Here is a 22,370-nt window from a genome sequence, read left to right on the forward strand (position 1 = left end):
AAGTTGAAAAATGTCCCACTGACTCTTTGGGGATCTGTAATACACTACCAGTAAAGCAGCTGCCCTCTTAACATTCCGAAGTTCGACCCACAAAGTCTTGTTTGAAGACCCTTCCAATATATCACCTCCTTATTGTAGTATTTGACTCCTTCATTAATTGTACAACAACACCACCCTTTTTACACCCTCACCTAAAGATCCTATACCCTGGAATATTGAGTTGCCAATCCAGCCCTTTCCTCCTCCATGTTTCTGTGATTGCAACAATATCATACTTCCATGTGTCCATCCATGCCACTACCCCATCAGTCTTACCTTTAACTCTTCTAGCATTAAAGTTAAGACCATCCAGCCTTGCATTAGTCTCTCTACACTCAATGTAACTGAGCTCACCTTTGCTGTAGCATGATGTGTCTCAGTTTCATTGATATTCTGTGTTCATTCTCTTTGTCAGACTAGTTTAAACTCCTCCCAATAGCACCAACAAATCTACCTGCAAGGATATTGGTCGCAATGTGATTCAGGTGGAGGCAGTCATGTTTGCATATGTTCCCACCTTTCCCAAAAACAGTCCCAGTGATCCAGGAATCTAAACCCCTCCCTCTTGCACCAACTCATGAGCCACACATTCAGCTCTCCTATTTTCTTATTTCTGAACTGACTAGCATGTTGCACCACGAGTAATCCAAAGGTTATGTAGTGAGGGGATTTAATTACAGAAGCAGGGCTCTCTTGCTCTAACAGTCTGGGGCATTGGTAAGACCACACCTGCCATATTGTGTGCAGTTTTGGTCTCTATCTGAGGAAGATTATTTTAGCACTTGAGGGAGTGCAATAAAGGTTTACCGGACTGGTTCCTGGGACGGTAGGACTGATGTGCAGGGAGCAACTGGATCATTTAGGACTGGTGTCTGAGATGAGTCATCTCTCTTATGAAGAGAGATTGAGCAGCTTAGAATGAAGGTTTCTCTGGTTCAGAAGAAGGAGAAGAAATTATATTGAGCTATATACGTTGCTAAAAATGCTTTTGTCAGCACATTCCAGATACTTAACACACTGTGGAAAAACTTGCCCCTCGCATCTCCTTTAAGTGTACTACCTTTTTCATGAAACTTTCTGGCCCCCAGTAATTGACATCTCTAGCCTCAGAAAAAGACTCCAACTATCCATTCTATTCACGCCCCTCATAAGTTTGTAAACTTCTATCAAGTTGTCCTTCATCCAAGTTAAAACAAACCATGTTTGTCTAATCTCTCCTCATAGCTAAAAGTCTCCAAACCAGGCAAGATCCTGGTAATCTGTTTTTGTACCCTCTCCAAAGTCTTCATTTCTTCCTTGTAGTGTGGCAACCAGAACTGCACGCTGTCTTCCAAATGTGGCCTAACTTAATTTCTTTGCAGCTGCACAATGACTTGCCAATTTTTAATACTAAAGCCTGACGTATTTCCCTTAACAAATCCTATTCTAACAGGATTAGGTCGAGTAGATGCAGCAACGTTTTGTATGACTGAGTTGTTCAAAACTAGTGGTCACAGTCTCTTATTAAGGGGTTGATCTTTTAGGATAGACTTGAGAAATTTCTTGATCCAGAGAGTGGTGAACCTGTGAGATTCTCTGCCATGAAAAACAGTTGGGATAGCAGTATTGAATGTTTTCACGGAGTATGATGTACCTCTGGGGGCTTAAGTGATTTAAGGTTATAGGGCAAAAGTAGGAATAGGCTGGATGATCAGACATGACCATTTTGAATGGCAGAGCAGCCTGAAAGAGCCAAATGGCTTACATCTCTAAAATCTGTTTCTTATCCTTTCTAAAGAGTGGTGCCAAGAGTGAAACTCATACAGTAGTGAGATATAATGAGTCTAGTTCTGGACTCTTCCCCCCCCCCCCCCCCCCCAGGTTTACTAACATTGCCTTGGTTTCATACGTTTAACTCCACTTTATAAAGCCAGACAAACCCATATGCTTTTGTAACAACCTTCTGAGCTTGCCCTGCCATCTTGAAAGATTGTGGCCCTGCACCCTTGTTAGGTTCTTTTACTCTTGAGATTCTTACACACTTGATGGAACTGCAACACACTGACTTCTGTGAACAAGCAACCGAATTGATTCAGCACAGTACAGTATAAGCTAGGTGACCCCCTTTGACCCTCTTCACAGGTGTGCAAAGTTGGGTCAAAGTGAGGCACTGAATAAAGAAAGCACATCCCCTTTAATATTTCATTAATGTCCAAAGAGATAGCACAATTTAATTTTTTACATTACACCCTCACTTGTCCCTGGTCCCACACTGTTGAAAATTTATTATTTTACATATACTTCCTTCTTTTCTTTGAATTATTTAAAGCAGACTTATTTGTGTTAAATTTAATCATTTGTGCATCTGCCCATTCAGTAGGGTCTGCCCAGTTCAGTACGATATGTCCTCCTAGCAGCAACACCTCGCTCTCCCTCTCTCCTGTGCTCTCTACCTTGTGAAAATCAACTATTTACCACGACTTTGTTTTCTGCCCCTTTGTGTGTTCATGCAGCCACTGTTAAGTACATGTGCATCAGTTGTGCTGACAAGTCTGTTATGACCTCACTACATGCTAGATGTCAGTCTCATTACCCTTGCCCATCCTGGTATTTCATCAATCCAAAAAGGTTAGTCAAATACAATTTTCCTTTTAAAAATAATGTTGAGCTTTTTCCTCCATCCTTTCAATCCATTTAATAGTTTTAATATTTACTTCCCTTCCCTAACCACATCATGTTGACATTGAATTTCACTTGTTATTTCTAAGTCCAACTCGCTAATCTATCTTCATTTGATCAATCAGCCAGTGATTGCTTTTCCTCCTTGGTGTCATCAGTATGATTTGACACATTTGTTTCTGTGCTCACATTTCATGCAGTGATACTTTGAGTACATGTTGATCACTTCCTGCCATCTCTGTATGGCCACCCTCTGACTTACTTGGGCAATCCACTTCATAGAACATAGAAAAGTACAGCACAGTACAGGCCCTTCGGCCCTATATGTTGTGCCAGCCTTTGATCTTATTCTAAGATCAGACTAACCTACACGCCCTTCATTGTACTATCTACCGTGTGTATCCAAGAGTCGTTTAAATGTCCCTAATGTATCTGATTCTACTACCTCTGACATCTCCCCTAAATCTTCCTCCAGTTACCTTAAAATAATGCCCACTCGTAATAGACATTTCCACCATGGGAAAAAGTCGCTGGCTATCCACTCTATCTATCCCTCTCAACATCTTGTACACCTGTATCGAGTCACCTCTTATCCTCCTTCACTCCAATGAGAAAAGCCCTAGCTCCTTTAATCGTTCTTCATAAGACTTCACCTCCAGTCTAGGCATCTCCTCTGCACCCTCTCTGCTTCCACATCATTCCTATAATGAAGGATCCAGAACTGACCACAATATTCCAAGTGTGCCCTAACCAGGGCTCTTTTGAGCTGCAGCATGACCTTGTGGCTCTTAGTCTCAATCCCACTGCTAATGAAAACCAACACACCATACGCCGCCTTCATGACCCTATCAACCTGGGTGGCAACTTTGAGAGATCTGTGCACATGTAGCCCAAAATCCCTCTGTTCCTCTACACTGGTAAGAATCCCGCCTTTAACCCTCTATTCTGCATTCAAATTCGACCTTGCAAAATGAATAACTTCACACTTTTTTCCAGGTTGAACTCCATCTGCCACTTCTCAGCCCAGTTCTGAATCCTGTTAATGCCCCCTTGCAAACTACAGCAGCCCTCCATGCTATCCACAACTCCACCAACCTTCGTATCATCAGCAAACTTACTAACCCATCCTGCCAATTCCTCACGTAAGTCGTTTATAAAAATCACAAAGAGCAGAAGTCCCTGCAGAACACCACAGGTGGTCACCAAGCTCCAGGCTAAAAACTTTACAACTACCATCACCCTCTGTCTTCTCTGGGCCAGCCAGATTTTCCTGTATCCCATGCCTCCTTTCTTTCTGAATGAGCCTACCATGGGGAACCTTATCAAATGCCTTACTAAAATCAATGTACGTCACATCAACTGCTCTACCTCCATCAATATGTTTGTGATGGATGACCTGCCCCTCCCAAAGCCATGCTGATTATCTGTAATCAAGCGATGGTTTTTCAAGTAATCATAAACCCTGTCTCTCGGAACCTTCTCCAATACTTTACCACCACTGACGTAAGACTGACTTGTCTGTAATTCCCAGGGTTATCCCTATTCCCTCCCTTGAACAAGGGAATCATATTTGCCTCCCTCCAATCGTCATCACTACTCCAGTGGACAGTGAGGATGCAAAGATCATTGCTGAAGGCGCAGCAATCTCTTCCCTCGCTTCCTGTAGTAACCGAAGTTATATCCTGTCTGGCCCAAGGGATATATCTACCCTTATGTTTTTCAAAATTTTCAGCACATCCTCCTTTCTAACATCAACCTGTTCGAGCATATCAGCTTGTTACACGCTGTCCTGAAAAACATTAAGGTCCCTCTCAGTAGTGAATACTGAAGCAAAGTATTCATTAAGGACCTCCCCTATTTCTTCTGACTCCATGCACAAGCTCCCTCCACAATTCCTGATTGATCCTACCCTCATTATTCCCTGCATAATTTTATATGTTTCTGTAAGATCATTCATTGTAAACTCCAATGAGTATTGTCCTGGTCTACTCAATCTCTTATATGCCAACCCTCTCAATTCCAGCATCAACCCAGTTAACCTCCTCTTCATCCCTGCAGTGGCAGTACACTCTTAAGTAAAGAGACCAAATCTATACGCTGTACTCCAGGTGTGACCTCACCCGCACCCTATATAGCTGCAGCATAACCTCCCTATTTTTAAACTCCATCCCTTTAGCAATTATTGGCATGTTATTTGTGTCTTCCACTGTGAAGACTATCTCAAAATACTTGTTCAACACCTCGGCCATTTCCCAATTTCCCATTAAACTCCAGTTCTCGTCCTCTAAAGGACCAATGTTTATCTTAAACACTCTTTTTCATTTTATACCTTCAGAATGATGTCACAGACTACAAGGTGAAGCAGTCATGATGAATGACAAACGTAGGGCATCCAAAAGGAAACCAAAAATGTACAGCTTCCACACAGAATAAGAAAATTAATATCTTTTCACAACCATGACAGATGAGAGTGTTTGCCATGCATGTTACCAAAGTATATCAATAGATAAAAAGGGGAATTTAAAGCAATGTCACAGAGCAAAATAAATTCAGAGACAGTTATCCCTTCAACAGAATGATTCAGAGGCAAAGAAAGTTGACAAGCTGAAAGTTCAGCAATAAGGAAAAAACATTCAATTTCCTATCACTGATTTTTTTTTTCCACTTCAAGCCCACAAAAAAGTCGCCATCATGTTTTTGGGCCTGTCAAATGAGTAACTGGCTAACCTCCAGTGGCAAAAAGAGCAGCGCCAAACCTTTCACCAGACCTTTAAAAGATCCTCTATTTCTGAAGTACATTAGAGACATGCTAGATAGGCATGGTAGTTGCAGATTAATTGTCTCACTTTGTTTCTTGCTATTAATTTTTGTCTTTAGTGGTGTGAGGCTGTGACTTTACACATGCAGCTTCTCAACTCTGATTCACATTTATGATGAGATTATTACTTTTCCTTTCTCAGCCCCTTGAACCGAGATTGGAACACCGATCGGAGCCGGAAGATGAGTGGATTTCAGGATCGATCCTGGCAAGGAAGCGTTGATAGTGGACTGATGTCAAGAGATCATTGGCAAAGTAAAACTTAACAGTCAAATTATGTTTGAGTAGTTTAATAAAAAGAAGTATTTTCCATACTTTTTCCATCTCTAAGACAAATTCTACAGCTTCATCTTCCTGAAGACATGATTAGTACTCAGCAGTAGTTATCATCTTTAATGGTTAAAAGGGAAAGTGATCTCAGTGTTCTGAAAATTGGAACATTTGAGTTAAATGTGATTCCACTATTCCCACTGGTCAGTAAGCTGGTTGCTAGAGCATATAGATTTGAAGTGATCATTTAAAGAATGTGAAGTGTGACTTGGGAACTATTTCAACGTTAGAGACTTTTAAGATAGAATGGCCTAACATCTCTAGTGGTAGATAAATTCAAACAGTTATGAATCGGTGTAGGGCTGCAAGGATGAACGAACTGACCATGGTCATGTAGTGCTGGATGCCATCCATATGGGTCAGGTTAAGCAGGGTATCCTAGAAGTGTGAGGCAGAATAGTCAGCCGGGTAGACACTTTTTTTGTTTTTGCAGCTATGTGCATGAGTCTGGATAGCTGTGGTGCCTACTCAGTGCCAATGTTCAGGATATTTGCTCTGGAGTGCATAGGAACTTGGAGTGGAGAGGGGAAGATCTAGGTTGTCGCGGTCCACATGGGTGCCAACAATGTAGGATTAGGAAGGAAGTTCTGTGTAGGCATTCAGTGGCTGTGGGCTAAATTAAGAACTTCAATGTTAATACTATTACCTGAACCACAAGAATTAACATAGGGTACAGGAGAACATATGAGTGAGGAACAAGTGTGGGCCACTCAGCCCTTCAAGCTTCTCCTCCATTCAGTAAGATCATAACTAATCTGATTTGAACCTCAACTCTATTCCTGTGTACCCGTGATAATATTTCATTACCTTAGTAATCAAGAATCAATCTGCCTCTGCCCTGAAAGGATATTTAAGGATTCTGCATCCACTACCTTTTGAGGAAGGGAATTCCAAAGACACTCGACCCTTTAAAAGAAAAGATGTTTCCTCATCTCTGTCTAAATAGCTGACCCCATGTTTTTAAACTACGGCCCCTTATTCTAGTTTTTTCCACAAGAGAAAACATCCTGTCTCCATCCACCTTAAAGTCCCCTCAGGATCTTCTATTTTCAATTGAGTCACCTCTGACTCTACTAAACTCCAAAGGAGAGTTGAAACTTTATTGCTGGAACAGCACAGTAGGTCAGGCAGCATCCAGGGAACAGGAGATTCGACGTTTCGGGCACAGGCCCTTCTTCAGGAGCATTGCTGAAGAAGGGCCTGTGCCCGAAACGTCGAATCTCCTGTTCCCTGGATGCTGCCTGACCTGCTGTGCTGTTCCAGCAATAAAGTTTCAACTTTGATCTCCAGCATCTGCAGACCTCACTTTCTCCCTAAACTCCAGAGGATACAGGCCTAGCCTATCTAACCTTTCTTTGTAAGGCAGTACACTGCTTCCAGCGTTCTATAAGTATGGTGTTCAGTACTGTATATGGCATTCCAGATGTGGTCTCACCAATGCCCTGCATAACTGGAGCACAACCTCCCTATTCTTGCATTCAGTTTCTTTTGCAGTAACACACAACATAGAGTTAGCTTTCCTGATTACTTGTTGAACCTGCATTTTAGTTTACTGCAATTGATGCATGAGGATACCCAGATGTGTGTCTCAGAACTCTGCAATCTCATGCCATTTAGATAATATGCTGCTTTTTCATTATTCTGAGATACAGATTATCAGAATAGGGAAGAATGTTGGCCATGACAGTGTTATAAAGTGGAGGTTGACCCCCTCTGGGAATTAAAGCCAAAACACCCAAAGAAGAGTAGTATAATCTGTAAAAAGAGTGTGAACAGTGGGGTAAACTGCCTTTTAGCAACTTCTAGTAGTTAAATAAAATAACACTCACTCTAAAATCAACAAGTAACAATTTATTCATCAAACTCTAACAGTGAATAAATTAAGTAAACTATTAATAAACTGAGTAAATCCCTTCTAACTAACTATTCTAGAATTAAACAAGAATCTAATGGTATACTGTCCCAATAAATAGAATTTCCTCTTATATAACAAAAAATAGAATTTAGTCTCTTGAAATTCCAGACAGGTCACATCTTTTGGAATGTTCTGTGCCTTCCCTGTCATTCTTCTGTCAGGAATGTCTTTATTTAGAGAGTAAACACTCTCTAATATGTAGATGAGTGAGAAAACCAATTTTGAGAGAGAGAGAGTGCGAGCTGAGGGCTGTTCGCTCTGTCCAACTGCCCCTTTCTTTCATACCAGTGATGGCGTATTAATATTTCTTACAATTGGATTGGTCCTATGTTGTCAAAACCATCAGATTTAACTTTAATAGGATTTTGGCATCAAGTGCCTGGTTCACATTGGCTAAATTCAAAAATTTGTTGTCCTGGTAAAAATGCTGTTTGGCCTAACTTTTCGGCCTTTTGATATAAATGTTGCAATTCGGGCTCTCCGTGAACTAGCATTTTAAATCTGTAAGCCCAGAAAAGAAACCCCATTGTTTAAATGGACCACACAATGCCACCCCACCCCCAGTATTTTACAAACACCAAATTATAATTTCCTACCTCCCAGTCTACAATTACTGTACCCAACTTCACAACAACAGACATGAGAATGCAGCATTTTTGACATTTCATCCCAACTGATTGAAAATCTGTGTTGCCCACCAGCGAAACAGTGCTGCAGATACCCTGGAATGTTGAAGTCTGGAGTTCTTGGTAAATCAGCAGTTGATGCCAGTCTGGGAAATCTATCTAAATGGGAACTGGGATTGGATCAAATGGGCAATTAAAATCTTTTCTACACATGTAGAATCTAGAATGAAGAATGGTGATTAAATCCCCTCAGCTACATATCTGCCTCTACAGAGGGAGTTTAAACTTCAGATTAAAGTGCATGTTTTATAACTTGGCAACTAGCAGCTATGTGTATGACTGTCTATCTGCAATACTGTTGTCATACAGGTGTGTGATTCCACATAACATGTTGGCATATGTTGCTTTAGTATCCAGTGGATATATATCCTGTACAGGGTGAATACTGCACCTGGAATTTCTTCTGCTGCACCGACCCAGAGATTTTAGTTTAATTGTTTATCCTTGAGAGGATTTCAGTTGCAGGGCTGGTAGTAGATCTGATCAAATAATCTGTACAAAAGATGTTTGCAACAGTAATTCTTGAGGTAAAAGATTATTAAGTTCATAATGTATTGTGTAACAAAATGTAAAATGGGTTGAAATATACTGGTAAAAGCTAGAATTTTGTAGTTGTTAGGCCTTGGTTGATGTGGGTGTAATTGATCATTCCCTGTTTTGTATGTTTCCTGAAGGGCTCAGTGTTTTTTCAATGATGAATTGAGGTGTGAAAGCTGCATCACTAACCCATTGCTGTTGCAGGTGGCGATCGGGGCATGTCTGGCCCATCTGGGACAAGTTACAATATGCAGAGAGGAGGAATGCAAAAGTAAGTAGCCCAAAATCACACCTTAGCTGCACTTCAGAAAAATGTAAACCATCTAATATCTCAGTAAAAGCACTGACACCTGTCTTTTTGGAGGCTGATTTGATAAAGTTTCGATCAATGACCTTTATTTGAATTGGGCTATGTGGATAAACACAGCCAGATTTAAAACTTCCTGTATTTACCGTTTCATTTCTTCTATTTGCCAGTCTAAATGTTTTCCATTATGTAAGCACGTGTTTCATTCAGGACAGCTTTGCTGTGATTTGAAATAGGAATTGTAATTTCTATAGATTTTTCTATGCAACAGCTATTTTGTCATTTTGATATTTGTTCATGTCAAATGATCTCTCACTCTACATTTAACCAAGTTCTAGTTTAACTTTATATTGAACCATCACGTCAATCAGAAATAATTGTAATGGTTCAGAATGAGCTGGATTTAAGTCTGTGTGAGCATATTGTATGCTGTTTTCCAACACTACCCTCAAATCCTATGATGGCAGACATTGGTTTGGTGTGGGCCATGTTTACCTGTAGTGAAACAAAAGCAGTTTGCAACACAGTCCAGAGCTTTTTATTGCTCTTCTAAGCTAAACATGTCAAGGCACAGACCAATCAGTTTAAAGGAAAATAATCTTTTTATTTAGGAGCGCTTCCCAGGGCATTTCATTCCCACTGCCTGTCTTTTGTTTTCTCCCTGACTGGTTTGAAGACTTTGTTCTGCTGAAGGCTTGCTCTATCAACATGTCAATTCTGTAAAGTGAATCTGCTCTTTCTCCTTGAATCAGTGTTAATAGACACCTGTTCTCCACTACTACATGCATATCTAGTCCCCATTTATACCTTGCAGCTGAATACATTCTTGCAAATTTACTCCCTGTTTCAAGAGCACAGAAATATGTTGAGGCAAACCATGAACATGACATTGGTAGCCAAGGTAATCAGCTTCAGTATTGGGCAGTTGGCTGACTTGTGTGACAAAACTGCAGATGATAGTTAATTCTATAACAGAATTGGCGCCTGTGAAATGTATTGCTGAGCTGACTACTGAGAAGGATGAAAAGTATGATGCTGGAAAAGTTCAAGCAGCATCCAAGGAGCAGGAGAATTGATGTTTCGGGCATAAGCCCTTCATCAGGAATGTGGGGCAGAGGTGTGTAGAGAGCTGACAGATAAATAGAAGGGTTGGGTTGGGTTGGGTTGGGGATGAGGTAGCTGGGAAGGCAGTAGGTAGATACAGATAGGGGGTGATGATGATAGGTCGGTGGATGGGGTGAGAGGTGGTGGGGAAGCTCCGAGGAGCAGGAGAGTCGACTTCTGATAAAAGCTGGTGTTGTCAGTCTGTAGCAAAACCTTGATGTGCACCCGAAACATAATTGAACAGCATCACAGGCATGTAAAATATGAAATGATTCTGAAAATAATGAGACATACTTCTGGAAGTGAATCTTTCCCATCAATATAATTTTTCCTGAAGTTCAGAAGTTGTTAGAATGCTGTCATGTGCTGCCTAGTTGCTCGCACTCTCCCTGTATTGTTGAACTTTTTCACAATTATCATTAGAACCTGGATAAGATGCTTTGATAAGAGCGCCTAGAGTCCATTGCACAGCAGTTCACTCTCATATTTGAGAAATTGTACTGAAGAGGATGGAAACTGTAACACTTCTTCAAAGAGGTAAACCAAGTCAGTGCAGATTGTTAATACAGATCTGTAAAGAATAACTCCCCCTTAACAAATTTGGTGCTTAAAATTATCAAATGTAAACCATTTCAAAAGCACAGGATAGAGTGCCACATTTGTTCGTACTGATTATTTAAATCCCAAATAATCCAAGGTCAAGTACTGGTGTGGGTAAAGAAAGGGCTGAATGATAGTATTACATAGCATTTAAACATGCAGAAACTGCATTTCATATGTTTCTGCTTGATGCAAACCTCCTCTTGGTTTACGTGATCACACCGCTGCCTTCTATAGTTTCCCGTGCGTTTATCTAATTTCCCTGACAGTTACCTAGAGAGTGGACAGAATTTGGTAATGGTTGAGGTTTTGAGTAGACTAGAAGATAAAGGAATGGTATTAGGCCATTCAGCCCATTGATTCTGCTCCTCCATTCAATCACAGCTGATACATTTCTCAAACCCATTCTCCTGTTTTCTCCTGTAACCATCAAACCCATTACCAATCAAGAACCTATCGATCTTTGTGTTAAGTACACTAATGATTTGGCCACTACAGCCATCTACGGCAATGAGTTCTGTAATTTACCCACCCTCTGGCTGAAGAAATTCCTCCTCCTCTCAGTTCGAAAGGGATGTTCCTTCACTCTGAGGTGTGCCCTTAGGTCCTAGTCTCTCCTACTGGAGGAAGCATCTAGTCCATGTCCACACTATTTGGGCCTATCAGTATTCTGTAAGTTTCAATCAGAATTTGCCTGCCACCTCCCCAGTCAAATTTCTTCTAAAACCTCCTCTTGTACCTTCCTACACCAATACATCCCTTCTTGAATACAGGCGCAAAATTGCTCATAATATTCCAAATGCGGTCTGACCAGGGTCTTACACAATCTAGGCGGTACGTCTCTGTTCTTGTATTTTCGCCCTCTTGAAATCAGTGCTAACGTTGTATTTCCCTTCCTAACTGCCAACTAAGCCTCCCATGTTAACCTTAAGAGAATCTTGAATTTGGACTTCAAAGTCCATTTGTGCTTCAGATTTCCAAAGCTTTTCCCCACAGAGAAAATACTCTATGCCTCTATTATTCCCACCAAAGACCATAACCTTTCACTTTCCCACATTGCATTCCATCTGTCACTTCCTTACCCACTCTTTTAACCTACCCAAGTCCTTCTCCCACCTGTCTACCTCCTCAACCTTCCCCCACTGTCTACCTCCACAACCTTCCCCCACTGTCTACCTCCTCAACCTTCCCCCAATGTCTACCTCCTCAAACTTCCCCCACCTGTCTACCTCCTCAACCTTCCCCCACCTGTCTACCTCCTCAACCTTCCCCCACCTGTCTACCTCCTCAACCTTCGCCCACTGTCTACCTCCTCAACCTTCCCCCACCTGTCGACCTCCTCAACCTTCCCCCACTGTCTACCTCCTCAACCTTCCCCCACCTGTCTACCTTCTCAACCTTCCCCCACTGTCTACCTCCTCAACCTTTCCCAACTGTCTACCTCCTCAACCTTCCCCCACCTGTCTACCTCCTCAACCTTCCCCCACCTGTCTACCTCCTCAACCTTCCCCCACTGTCTACCTCCTCAACCTTCCCCCACCTGTCTACCTCCTCAACCTTCCCCAACTGTCGACCTCCTCAACCTTCCCCCACCTGTCTACCTCCTCAACCTTCCCCCACTGTCTACCTCCTCAACCTTCCCCCACTGTCTACCTCCTCAACCTTCGCCAACTGTCGACCTCCTCAACCTTCCCCCACCTGTCGACCTCCTCAACCTTCCCCCACCTGTCGACCTCCTCAACCTTCCCCCACCTGTCGACCTCCTCAACCTTCCCCCACTGTCTACCTCCTCAACCTTCCCCAACTGTCGACCTCCTCAACCTTCCCCCACCTGTCGACCTCCTCAACCTTCCCCCACTGTCTACCTCCTCAACCTTCCCCAACTGTCGACCTCCTCAACCTTCCCCCACCTGTCGACCTCCTCAACCTTCCCCCACTGTCGACCTCCTCAACCTTCCCCCACTGTCTACCTCCTCAACCTTCCCCCACTGTCTACCTCCTCAACCTTCGCCCACCTGTCTACCTCCTCAACCTCCCCCCACCTGTCTACCTCCTCAACCTTCACCCACCTGTCTACCTCCTCAACCTCCCCCCACCTTTCAACCTCCTCAACCTTCCCCCACTGTCTACCTCCTCAACCTTCCCCCACCTTTCAACCTCCTCAACCTTCCCCCACTGTCTACCTCCTCAACCTTCCCCCACCTGTCGACCTCCTCAACCTTCCCCCACCTGTCGACCTCCTCAACCTTCCCCCACCTGTCGACCTCCTCAACCGTCCCCCACTGTCTACCTCCTCAACCTTCCCCCACCTGTCGACCTCCTCAACCGTCCCCCACTGTCTACCTCCTCAACCTTCCCCCACCTGTCGACCTCCTCAACCTTCCCCCACCTGTCGACCTCCTCAACCTTCCCCCACTGTCTACCTCCTCAACCGTCCCCCACCTTTCAACCTCCTCAACCGTCCCCCACCTGTCTACCTCCACAACCTTCCCCCACCTGTCTACCTCCTCAACCTTCCCCCACCTGTCGACCTCCTCAACCTTCCCCCACCTGTCGACCTCCTCAACCTTCCCCCACCTGTCTACCTCCTCAACCTTCCCCCATTGTCTACCTCCTCAACCTTCCCCCACCTGTCTACCTCCTCAACCTTCCCCCACTGTCTACCTCCTCAACCTTCCCCCACTGTCTACCTCCTCAACCTCCCCCCACCTGTCGACCTCCTCAACCTTCCCCCACCTGTCTACCTCCTCAACCTTCCCCCACTGTCTACCTCCTCAACCTTCCCCCACTGTCTACCTCCTCAACCTTCCCCCACCTGTCGACCTCCTCAACCTTCCCCCACCTGTCGACCTCCTCAACCTTCCCCCACCTGTCGACCTCCTCAACCTTCCCCCACCTGTCGACCTCCTCAACCTTCCCCCACCTGTCGACCTCCTCAACCTTCCCCCACTGTCTACCTCCTCAACCTTCCCCCACCTGTCTACCTCCTCAACCTTCCCCCACCTGTCGACCTCCTCAACCTTCCCCCACCTGTTTACCTCCTCAACCTTCCCCCACTGTCTACCTCCTCAACCTTCTCCTATCTTTCGACCTCCTCAACCTTCCCCCACCTGTCTACCTCCTCAACCTTCCCCCAGCTACCTCCTCAACCTTCCCCCACCTGTTGACCTCCTCAACCTTCCCCCACTGTCTACCTCCTCAACCTTCCCCCACCTGTCGACCTCCTCAACCTTCCCCCACCTGTCGACCTCCTCAACCTTCCCCCACTGTCTACCTCCTCAACCTTCCCCGACCTGTCTACCTCCTCAACCTTCCCCCACTGTCTACCTCCTCAACCTTCCCCGACCTGTCTACCTCCTCAACCTTCCCCCACTGTCTACCTCCTCAACCTTCCCCCACCTGTCTACCTCCTCAACCTTCCCCCACCTGTCGACCTCCTCAACCTTCCCCCACTGTCTACCTCCTCAACCTTCCCCCACCTGTCTACCTCCTCAACCTTCCCCCACCTGTCGACCTCCTCAACCTTCCCCCACTGTCTACCTCCTCAACCTTCCCCCACCTGTCTACCTCCTCAACCTTCCCCCACCTGTCGACCTCCTCAACCTTCCCCCACCTGTTTACCTCCTCAACCTTCCCCCACTGTCTACCTCCTCAACCTTCTCCTATCTTTCGACCTCCTCAACCTTCCCCCACCTGTCTACCTCCTCAACTTTCCCCCACCTGTTGACCTCCTCAACCTTCCCCCACTGTCTACCTCCTCAACCTTCCCCCACCTGTCGACCTCCTCAACCTTCCCCCACCTGTCGACCTCCTCAACCTTCCCCCACCTGTCGACCTCCTCAACCTTCCCCCACTGTCTACCTCCTCAACCTTCCCTGACCTGTCTACCTCCTCAACCTTCCCCCACTGTCTACCTCCTCAACCTTCCCCGACCTGTCTACCTCCTCAACCTTCCCCCACCTGTCTACCTCCTCAACCTTCCCCCACCTGTCGACCTCCTCAACCTTCCCCCACCTGTTTACCTCCTCAACCTTCCCCCACTGTCTACCTCCTCAACCTTCTCCTATCTTTCGACCTCCTCAACCTTCCCCCACCTGTCTACCTCCTCAACCTTCCCCCAGCTACCTCCTCAACCTTCCCCCACCTGTTGACCTCCTCAACCTTCCCCCACCTGTCTACCTCCTCAACCTTCCCCCACCTGTCGACCTCCTCAACCTTCCCCCACCTGTCGACCTCCTCAACCTTCCCCCACCTGTCGACCTCCTCAACCTTCCCCCACCTGTCGACATCCTCAACCTTCCCCCACCTGTCGACCTCCTCAACCTTCCCCCACCTGTCGACCTCCTCAACCTTCCCCCACCTGTCGACCACCTCAACCTTCCCCCACCTGTCGACCTCCTCAACCTTCCCCAACCTGTCGACCTCCTCAACCTTCCCCCACTGTCTACCTCCTCAACCTTCCCCCATTGTCTACCTCCTCACCCTTCCCCCACCTGTCGACCTCCTCAACCTTCCCCCACCTGTCGACCTCCTCAACCTTCCCCCACCTGTCGACCTCCTCAACCTTCCCCCACCTGTCGACCTCCTCAACCTTCCCCCACCTGTCGACCTCCTCAACCTTCCCCCACCTGTCGACCTCCTCAACCTTCCCCCACCTGTCGACCTCCTCAACCTTCCCCCACTGTCTACCTCCTCAACCTTCCCCCATTGTCTACCTCCTCACCCTTCCCCCACTGTCTACCTCCTCAACCTTCCCCCACCTGTCTACCTCCTCAACCTTCCCCCATTGTCTACCTCCTCACCCTTCCCCCACTGTCTACCTTCTCAACCTCCCCCCACCTGTCTACCTCCTCAACCTTCCCCCACTGTCTACCTCCTCACCCTTCCCCCACTGTCTACCTCCTCAACCTTCCCCCACCTGTCTACCTCCTCAACCTTCCCCCACCTGTCTACCTCCTCAACCTTCCCCCACCTGTCTACCTCCTCAACCTTCCCCCACCTGTCGTCCTCCTCAACCTTCCCCCACCTGTCTACCTCCTCAACCTCCCCCCACCTGTCTACCTCCTCAACCTCCCCCCACCTGTCTACCTCCTCAACCTCCCCCCACCTGTCTACCTCCTCAACCTCCCCCCACCTGTCTACCTCCTCAACCTCCCCCCACCTGTCTACCTCCTCAACCTCCCCCCACCTGTCTACCTCCTCAACCTCCCCCCACCTGTCTACCTCCTCAACCTCCCCCCACCTGTCTACCTCCTCAACCTCCCCCCACCTGTCTACCTCCTCAACCTCCCCCCACCTGTCTACCTCCTCAACCTCCCCCCACCTGTCTACCTCCTCAACCTTCCCCGACCTGTCTACCTCCTCAACCTTCCCCCACTGTCTATCTCCTCAACCTTCCCCCACCTGTCTACCTCCTCAACCTTCCCCCACTGTCTACCTCCTCAACCTTCCCCCACTGTCTACCTCCTTAACCTTCCCCCACTGTCTACCTCCTCAACCTCCCCCCACCTGTCTACCTCCTCAACCTTCCCCCACTGTCTATCTCCTCAACCTTCCCCCACCTGTCTACCTCCTCAACCTTCCCCCACTGTCTACCTCCTTAACCTTCCCCCACTGTCTACCTCCTTAACCTTCCCCCACTGTCTACCTCCTCAACCTTCCCCCACATTTCAACCTCCTCAATCTTCCCCCACTGTCTCTCCTCAACCTTCCCCACCTGTCTACCTCCTCAACCTTCCCCCACCTGTCTACCTCCTCAACCTTCCCCCACCTGTCTACCTCCTCAACCTTCCCCCACCTGTCTACCTCCTCAACCTTCCCCCACCTTTCAACCTCCTCAACCTCCCCCCACCTGTCTATCTCCTCAACCTCCCCCCACCTGTCTACCTCCTCAACCTTACCCCACCTGTCTACCTCCTCAACCTTCCCCCACCTGTCTACCTCCTCAACCCTCAACCTTCCCCCACCTTTCAACCTCCTCAACCTTCTCCCACCTGTCTACCTCCTCAACCTTGCCCAATCTGCAGGCTTAACAACAATGCCCTTGGTTCCTTGAATAAATTGTTCATGTATAACTTGAATAGCTATGATCCCAACATACACCCCTGTGGCACTCCACTACTCACCAGCTGCCATTCCTGCAAACTACTTTTAAATTAGATTAGATTAATTACAGTGTGGAAACAGGCCCTTCGGCCCAACAAGTCCACACCAACCCGCCGAAGCGCAACCCACACAGACCCATTCCCCTACATTTACATCTTCACCTAACACTACAGACAATTTAGCATGGCCAATTCACCTAACCTGCACATTTTTGGATTGTGGGAGGAAACCGGAGCACCCGTAGGAAACCCAGGCAGACACAGGGAGAATGTGCAAACTCCACACAGAGAGTCGTCAGAGGCGGGAATTGAACCCGGGTCTCTGGCGCTGTGAGGCAGCAGTGCTAACCACTGTGCCATCGTGCTGCCCTATGGCGAGACCCCTCCCATGGGTCGAGATCTTCAGGGAGTGTTAATTGGGAGCAACTGCTATCAGGCAAGCTCACATTTGACATGTGGGAGTTAGTTGAAGGTCAAAGCAGGATTGGGGCTATTGAGTTGGAGGATCAGCCATGATCATGATGAATGGCAGAGTAGGTTCGAAGGGTCGAATGCCCCTCTCCTGCTGCTGTCTTTTATATTATGCGAGTCATCCAGTCCTCTATCCATTCTAGTACCTTGCCCCTAAAACCATGGGCTAATATCTTACTTGGCAGCCTCCTGAATAGCACCTTGTCACATCCACTGGTTCTCTTGTTCACTAACTTACTCGTTACTTCCTCAAAGAATTTTCATAGATCTCTCAGGCACGACCTTCCTTGAGGAAGCTGTGCTGGCTCAGCCTTATTTTACTGTGCGCGTCCAAGTACTCCATAGTCTTATTCTTAATAATGAACTCTCAAAATCTTACCACTGATTGAGGTCAGGCTAAACAGCCTATAGTTCCATCTTCTGCCTCCTTCCTTCTTAAATTGGGATATTAAATTAGTTATTTTCTCGCAGTTCTCTAGGATGCTCCCTGATTCCAGTGCTTCCTGAAAGATCACAGCAGTGTCTGTAATTGTCCTTGGCTATCTACTTTAGAATGCTGGGGTTAGTCCACCCTGTCTGGGTGATTTATCCACCTTGAGACCTTTCAGCTTCCCCAGCTTCATGATGGCCAGTGCACTCACCTCTGCCCCTGATTTCCTTGACGTTCAGGTATGCTGCTGTTGTCTTCTACTTTGAAGGCTGATGCAAAATATTTAGTTCTTCTGCCATTTCTTTGACCCTTGTTACTACTACTCAACCCTCATTTTCCAGTGGTCTAATGTCTTCTCCAATTACTCTCTTACCTTTATAGATATCTAAAAACAAAATCTCTTGCTATCTTCATTTATATTACTAGCTAGCTTACTCTCATACTTCATCTTCTCCCCCATATTGCTTTTTAGCTTTCCTCTACTCATTTTCAAAAGCATCCCAATCCTCAAGCTTCCCCCTAATCTTCACCAAATTGTATGCTCCCTCTTTTTTGGTTTCATGTTGTTCGTGACTTCCCTTGTCAGCCACAGTTGCCTCATCCTCCCCTTAATATGCTTTCTCTGCCTTGGGATGAATTTCTGCTGTGCCTCCCAAATTACCCAGAAATTCCTGCCATTGCTGTTCGACTGTCTTAATCTGCTCGGATCCCCTTCCAATCATCTCTGGTCAGCTCCTCCCTGGTTTGGAGTTACCTTTTACTCAATTCTAATACCTTTGCAGCGATTCAAGCTTCTCCCTTCAAACTGCAAGGTGAATTCTATCATAGTACAGTCACTGCCCCTTAGGGATTTCTTCACTTTAAGTTCCCTAATCAAATCTGCCTGCATTCTGTTTTGGATTTATTGTTATTGGCTTTTGGTTCTGGTCTTCTCCAGCAATTAGAAACCCATCCATGCACTTGCCATATCAAATCCCTTAAATATTAAAACTCTGTCATCGCTCCTTCTCCTTCAAGAACCCCTTGAAGTAAATGAGTCTTTCCAAGATTGATAAGAAATAATTAATAGCTACAAACATTCATTTCAGGGCATCTTCTCTCCATTTATTCACAGCAAAAAATTGATAGACCATGAAAATACAATCATAGAAATGTACAGTATGGAAACAGACCCTTCAGTCCAACTTGTCCATGCCAACCAGATATCTTAAATTAATTTAGTCCCATTTGCCAGCACTTGGCCAATATCCCTTTAAACCCTTCCTATTCATATTCCCATTCCAAATGCCTTTTAAACGTTGTAATTGTACCAGCCTCCACCGCTTCCTCTGGCAACTCATTCCATACAAGCACCACCCTCTGCATAAAAAAAGTTGCCCCTTAGGTCTCTTTTAAATCTTTCCCCCCTCACTCTAAACATATGCCCTCTTGTTCTAGACTCCCCCACCCCAGGGAAAATACCTTGTCCATTTACCATATCCATGCCCCTCTCAATTTTATAAACCGCAGTCTCTGACACTCCAGGGAAAACAGCCCCAAACTATTCAGTCCCTTCTGATTGCTCAAACCCTCCAACCCTGGCAACATCCTTGTAAATCTTTTCTGAACCCTTTCAAGTTTCTCAACATCCTTCCTATAGGAGGGAGACCAGAATTGCACACAGTATTCCAACAGTGGCCTAACCAATGTCCTGTATAGCTGCAACATTACCTCCCAAGTCCTATACTCAGCGCTCTGACTAATGAAGGCAAGCATACCAAATGCCGCCTTCACTATCCTATTTACCTGCGACTCCACTTTTAAGGAGCTATCTGCACTCCATGATCTCTTTGTTCAGCAACACTCCCCAGGACCTTACCATTAAGTGTGTAAGTCCTGCCCTGATTTGCTTTTCCAAAATGCAGCACCTCACATTTATCTAAATTAAACTCCATCTGCCACTTCTCGGCCCATTGGCCCATCTGACCAAGATCCCGTTGCACTCTGGGATAACCTTCCAATTTTGGTGTCATCTGCAAACATACTAACTACACCTCGTATGTCCACATCCAAATCATTTATATAAATAACAAAAAGCAATGGACCCAGCACCGATCCTTGTCGCACACCACTGGTCACAGGCCTCTAGTCTGAAAAGCAACTCTCCACCACCACCCTCTTGTGTTGTGCCTTTTAAGGCAATTCTGTATCCAAATGGCTAGTTCTCCCTGTATTCCATGTGATCTAACCTTAGTAACCAGTCTACCGTAAGGAACCTTGTGAAACGCCTTACTGAAGCCCATATAGATCATGTCCACCGCTCTGTCCTCATCAATCCTCTTTGTTACTTTTTCAATAAACTCAATCAAGTTGATGAGACTTGATTTTCCCACGCACAATGCCTTGTTGCCAATCCCTAATCAGTCCTTGCCTTTCCAAATACATGCAAATCCTGTCTCTCAGGATTCCCCCAACAACTTACCCACCACTGATGTGAAGCTTACTGGTCTGTAGTTCCCTGGCTTTTCCTTACCACCTTTCCACTTTTTTTAAAAAGATAAATAAATCACCCCATCATACTTGCTATAAAAACTATAGGTCTCAGCATTACGTTTCAGGATGCTTTCAGATGACCACAGTCATGCAGTCTCAGAACTATCAACAGTTATGTTCAGCACCAATTATACTTGTAACTGGTGCTGCTACTGATTTTTGGAATGGTAAGATACTATTTGATGCCTTTTGTTTCCCCTCTGTATCTGTCAGTGTACAGCACCACAACAAGCCACTGGATGGCAGTACATAACAAATCTGTTAAAGGTTGCTGTTAGTAGCTTCTCTAATCTTTACAGCCTTCTCATGTTCATTCTTGTTCCATCCCTTTCTCACAGTAATTTAGAGTCCGTATTAATATCATGTTTAGCTCTTTCTGTCTAGTTCAGTGTGGAATCCTCATCATGCCCCATGCAAAGATCGCTCTGCAGCATTTCCCTGTCACAAGGAGAACCAAATACGATGACCATATGGACCCTTGCTGGTTGAAGGTTTCTTCCATCCTATCCAGTAACATGTTCTTCCCATTGCTGCACACTCTGAAGCCCATTATGATGTTCATCACAAGCACACTCGCACCACACATAGACTGTGGGTCATGGTGATCTGCCTGAAAGTAGCCTCATCTATCATAGCTCTATATATATCACAGTGAAGGAATCTTCAGGTTCCCAGAAGTGTGGGGTGAGGTTGAATGTTATAATAAAGAACCAGGGTAAAACTAGGAATCTGTTACCAGGAAAGCTGAGGGAAACTAATAATTGTCCAGAGTTTGAATTTGGGTGAAGAAATAGAAAAAAGATGAATTCCATTGCTGTCAAGCTATAGCAAGAGGGTGTAAGACTAGGACTCAAAGTAAAAGATTGAATACAGCAAGAAATTGAATAAGATTAGTAGACCAGCGATGCATGACTGAGTCTTATTTGAAGCTGAATTAACCGCAAAATTTAACAGGAAATTAAATAAATCAGCACGCGAATTATTTCAGACAATGCCGGGAATAGATTTGACAGTAGATGGATCCAGTGTGGTGTTAGCATTAATACAGAAATGGGAACAAGCAATTTATACTGAATCCATATTGTATATTCAGTAAAGGTTTCTCTGTCGGTCGTTTCTGGAAGGCATGTCCTATGATTCTGGGCATGTCCTTGGATTCTGGGCATGTCAAATCTTCACTCTTGTTACATATTACAAACATCCTTAGATTACAGGAGAACTTGTTTTGTCTTTTCAGCTTTATAAATAACTGTTGTAATCCTTGGTTTTCACAGTCAAGGAAACTACATGCAAGGAGGTTACCAGCAAGGCTCTATGGCATTTGATAACCGCTCAAGCCAGATGATGTCAGGAGTAAACGTGTCAGGGGGAACTGCTTCTGGAGGTTACCAGCGTCCCTACTAAACTGTTTCACTATCTTCATATGAAGGAAATATTTTTAATATGTTTTCAGATTCTGTAGTCACCTTTCTGTTTGCGTTGAAGTATTTAAACTGAATGTTTGAATGTGACTAGCTCTCATTTTGTAATTAATTTTCTCAAATGTGCTTGTCTTGACAAAGAATCAATAAAACTTGTCCTTTTTGTCTTTTTCTACCCTACCTGTTTGAAGTTATCTAACCTGCTAGTTCCTGATTTTTACTTGAATTCTCCTATGGTTTTCCTCAAATATCAGACATGATCATAAACCTTTGAAATTCCAGTAGCTGGGATATCCGTGTAGTCTTTAATTTTCCCTTAGTAATATACCAACGTGTCATGTGGAAATCACATCAGCATATTGATTGAAGAAAATAAACATGTCCTAAATAAACATGTAGGTAAGTAAGGAATGGGTTG

General features: G+C 45.2%; 1 protein-coding gene across 2 annotated transcripts in view; it reads left to right on the forward strand.

Moving 5' to 3' along the window:
* The window catches only part of LOC122565146 (scaffold attachment factor B1-like), a 117,557-nt gene extending 95,425 nt beyond the window's left edge, over window positions 1-22,132 (forward strand). The window contains exons 16-18 of one of the 2 annotated variants that reach the window (XM_087976185.1): window positions 5,658-5,770; window positions 9,188-9,254; window positions 21,806-22,132. In XM_087976185.1, the coding sequence (XP_087832311.1) occupies window positions 5,658-5,770; window positions 9,188-9,254; window positions 21,806-21,935 (310 nt within the window). In that variant the 3' untranslated portion in view covers window positions 21,936-22,132. Of the gene's footprint in view, window positions 1-2,531; window positions 2,647-5,657; window positions 5,771-9,187; window positions 9,255-21,805 lie in introns of those variants that run through there. The other variant, XR_015751880.1, reaches the window with a different exon arrangement.
* Window positions 22,133-22,370: the final 238 nt, after the last annotated feature.

The sequence above is a fragment of the Chiloscyllium plagiosum genome, unplaced genomic scaffold, assembly GCF_037043375.1.
Source record: "Chiloscyllium plagiosum isolate Xiang-an unplaced genomic scaffold, Cpla_swu_hap1 HiC_scaffold_28, whole genome shotgun sequence".
NCBI lineage: Eukaryota > Metazoa > Chordata > Chondrichthyes > Orectolobiformes > Hemiscylliidae > Chiloscyllium > Chiloscyllium plagiosum.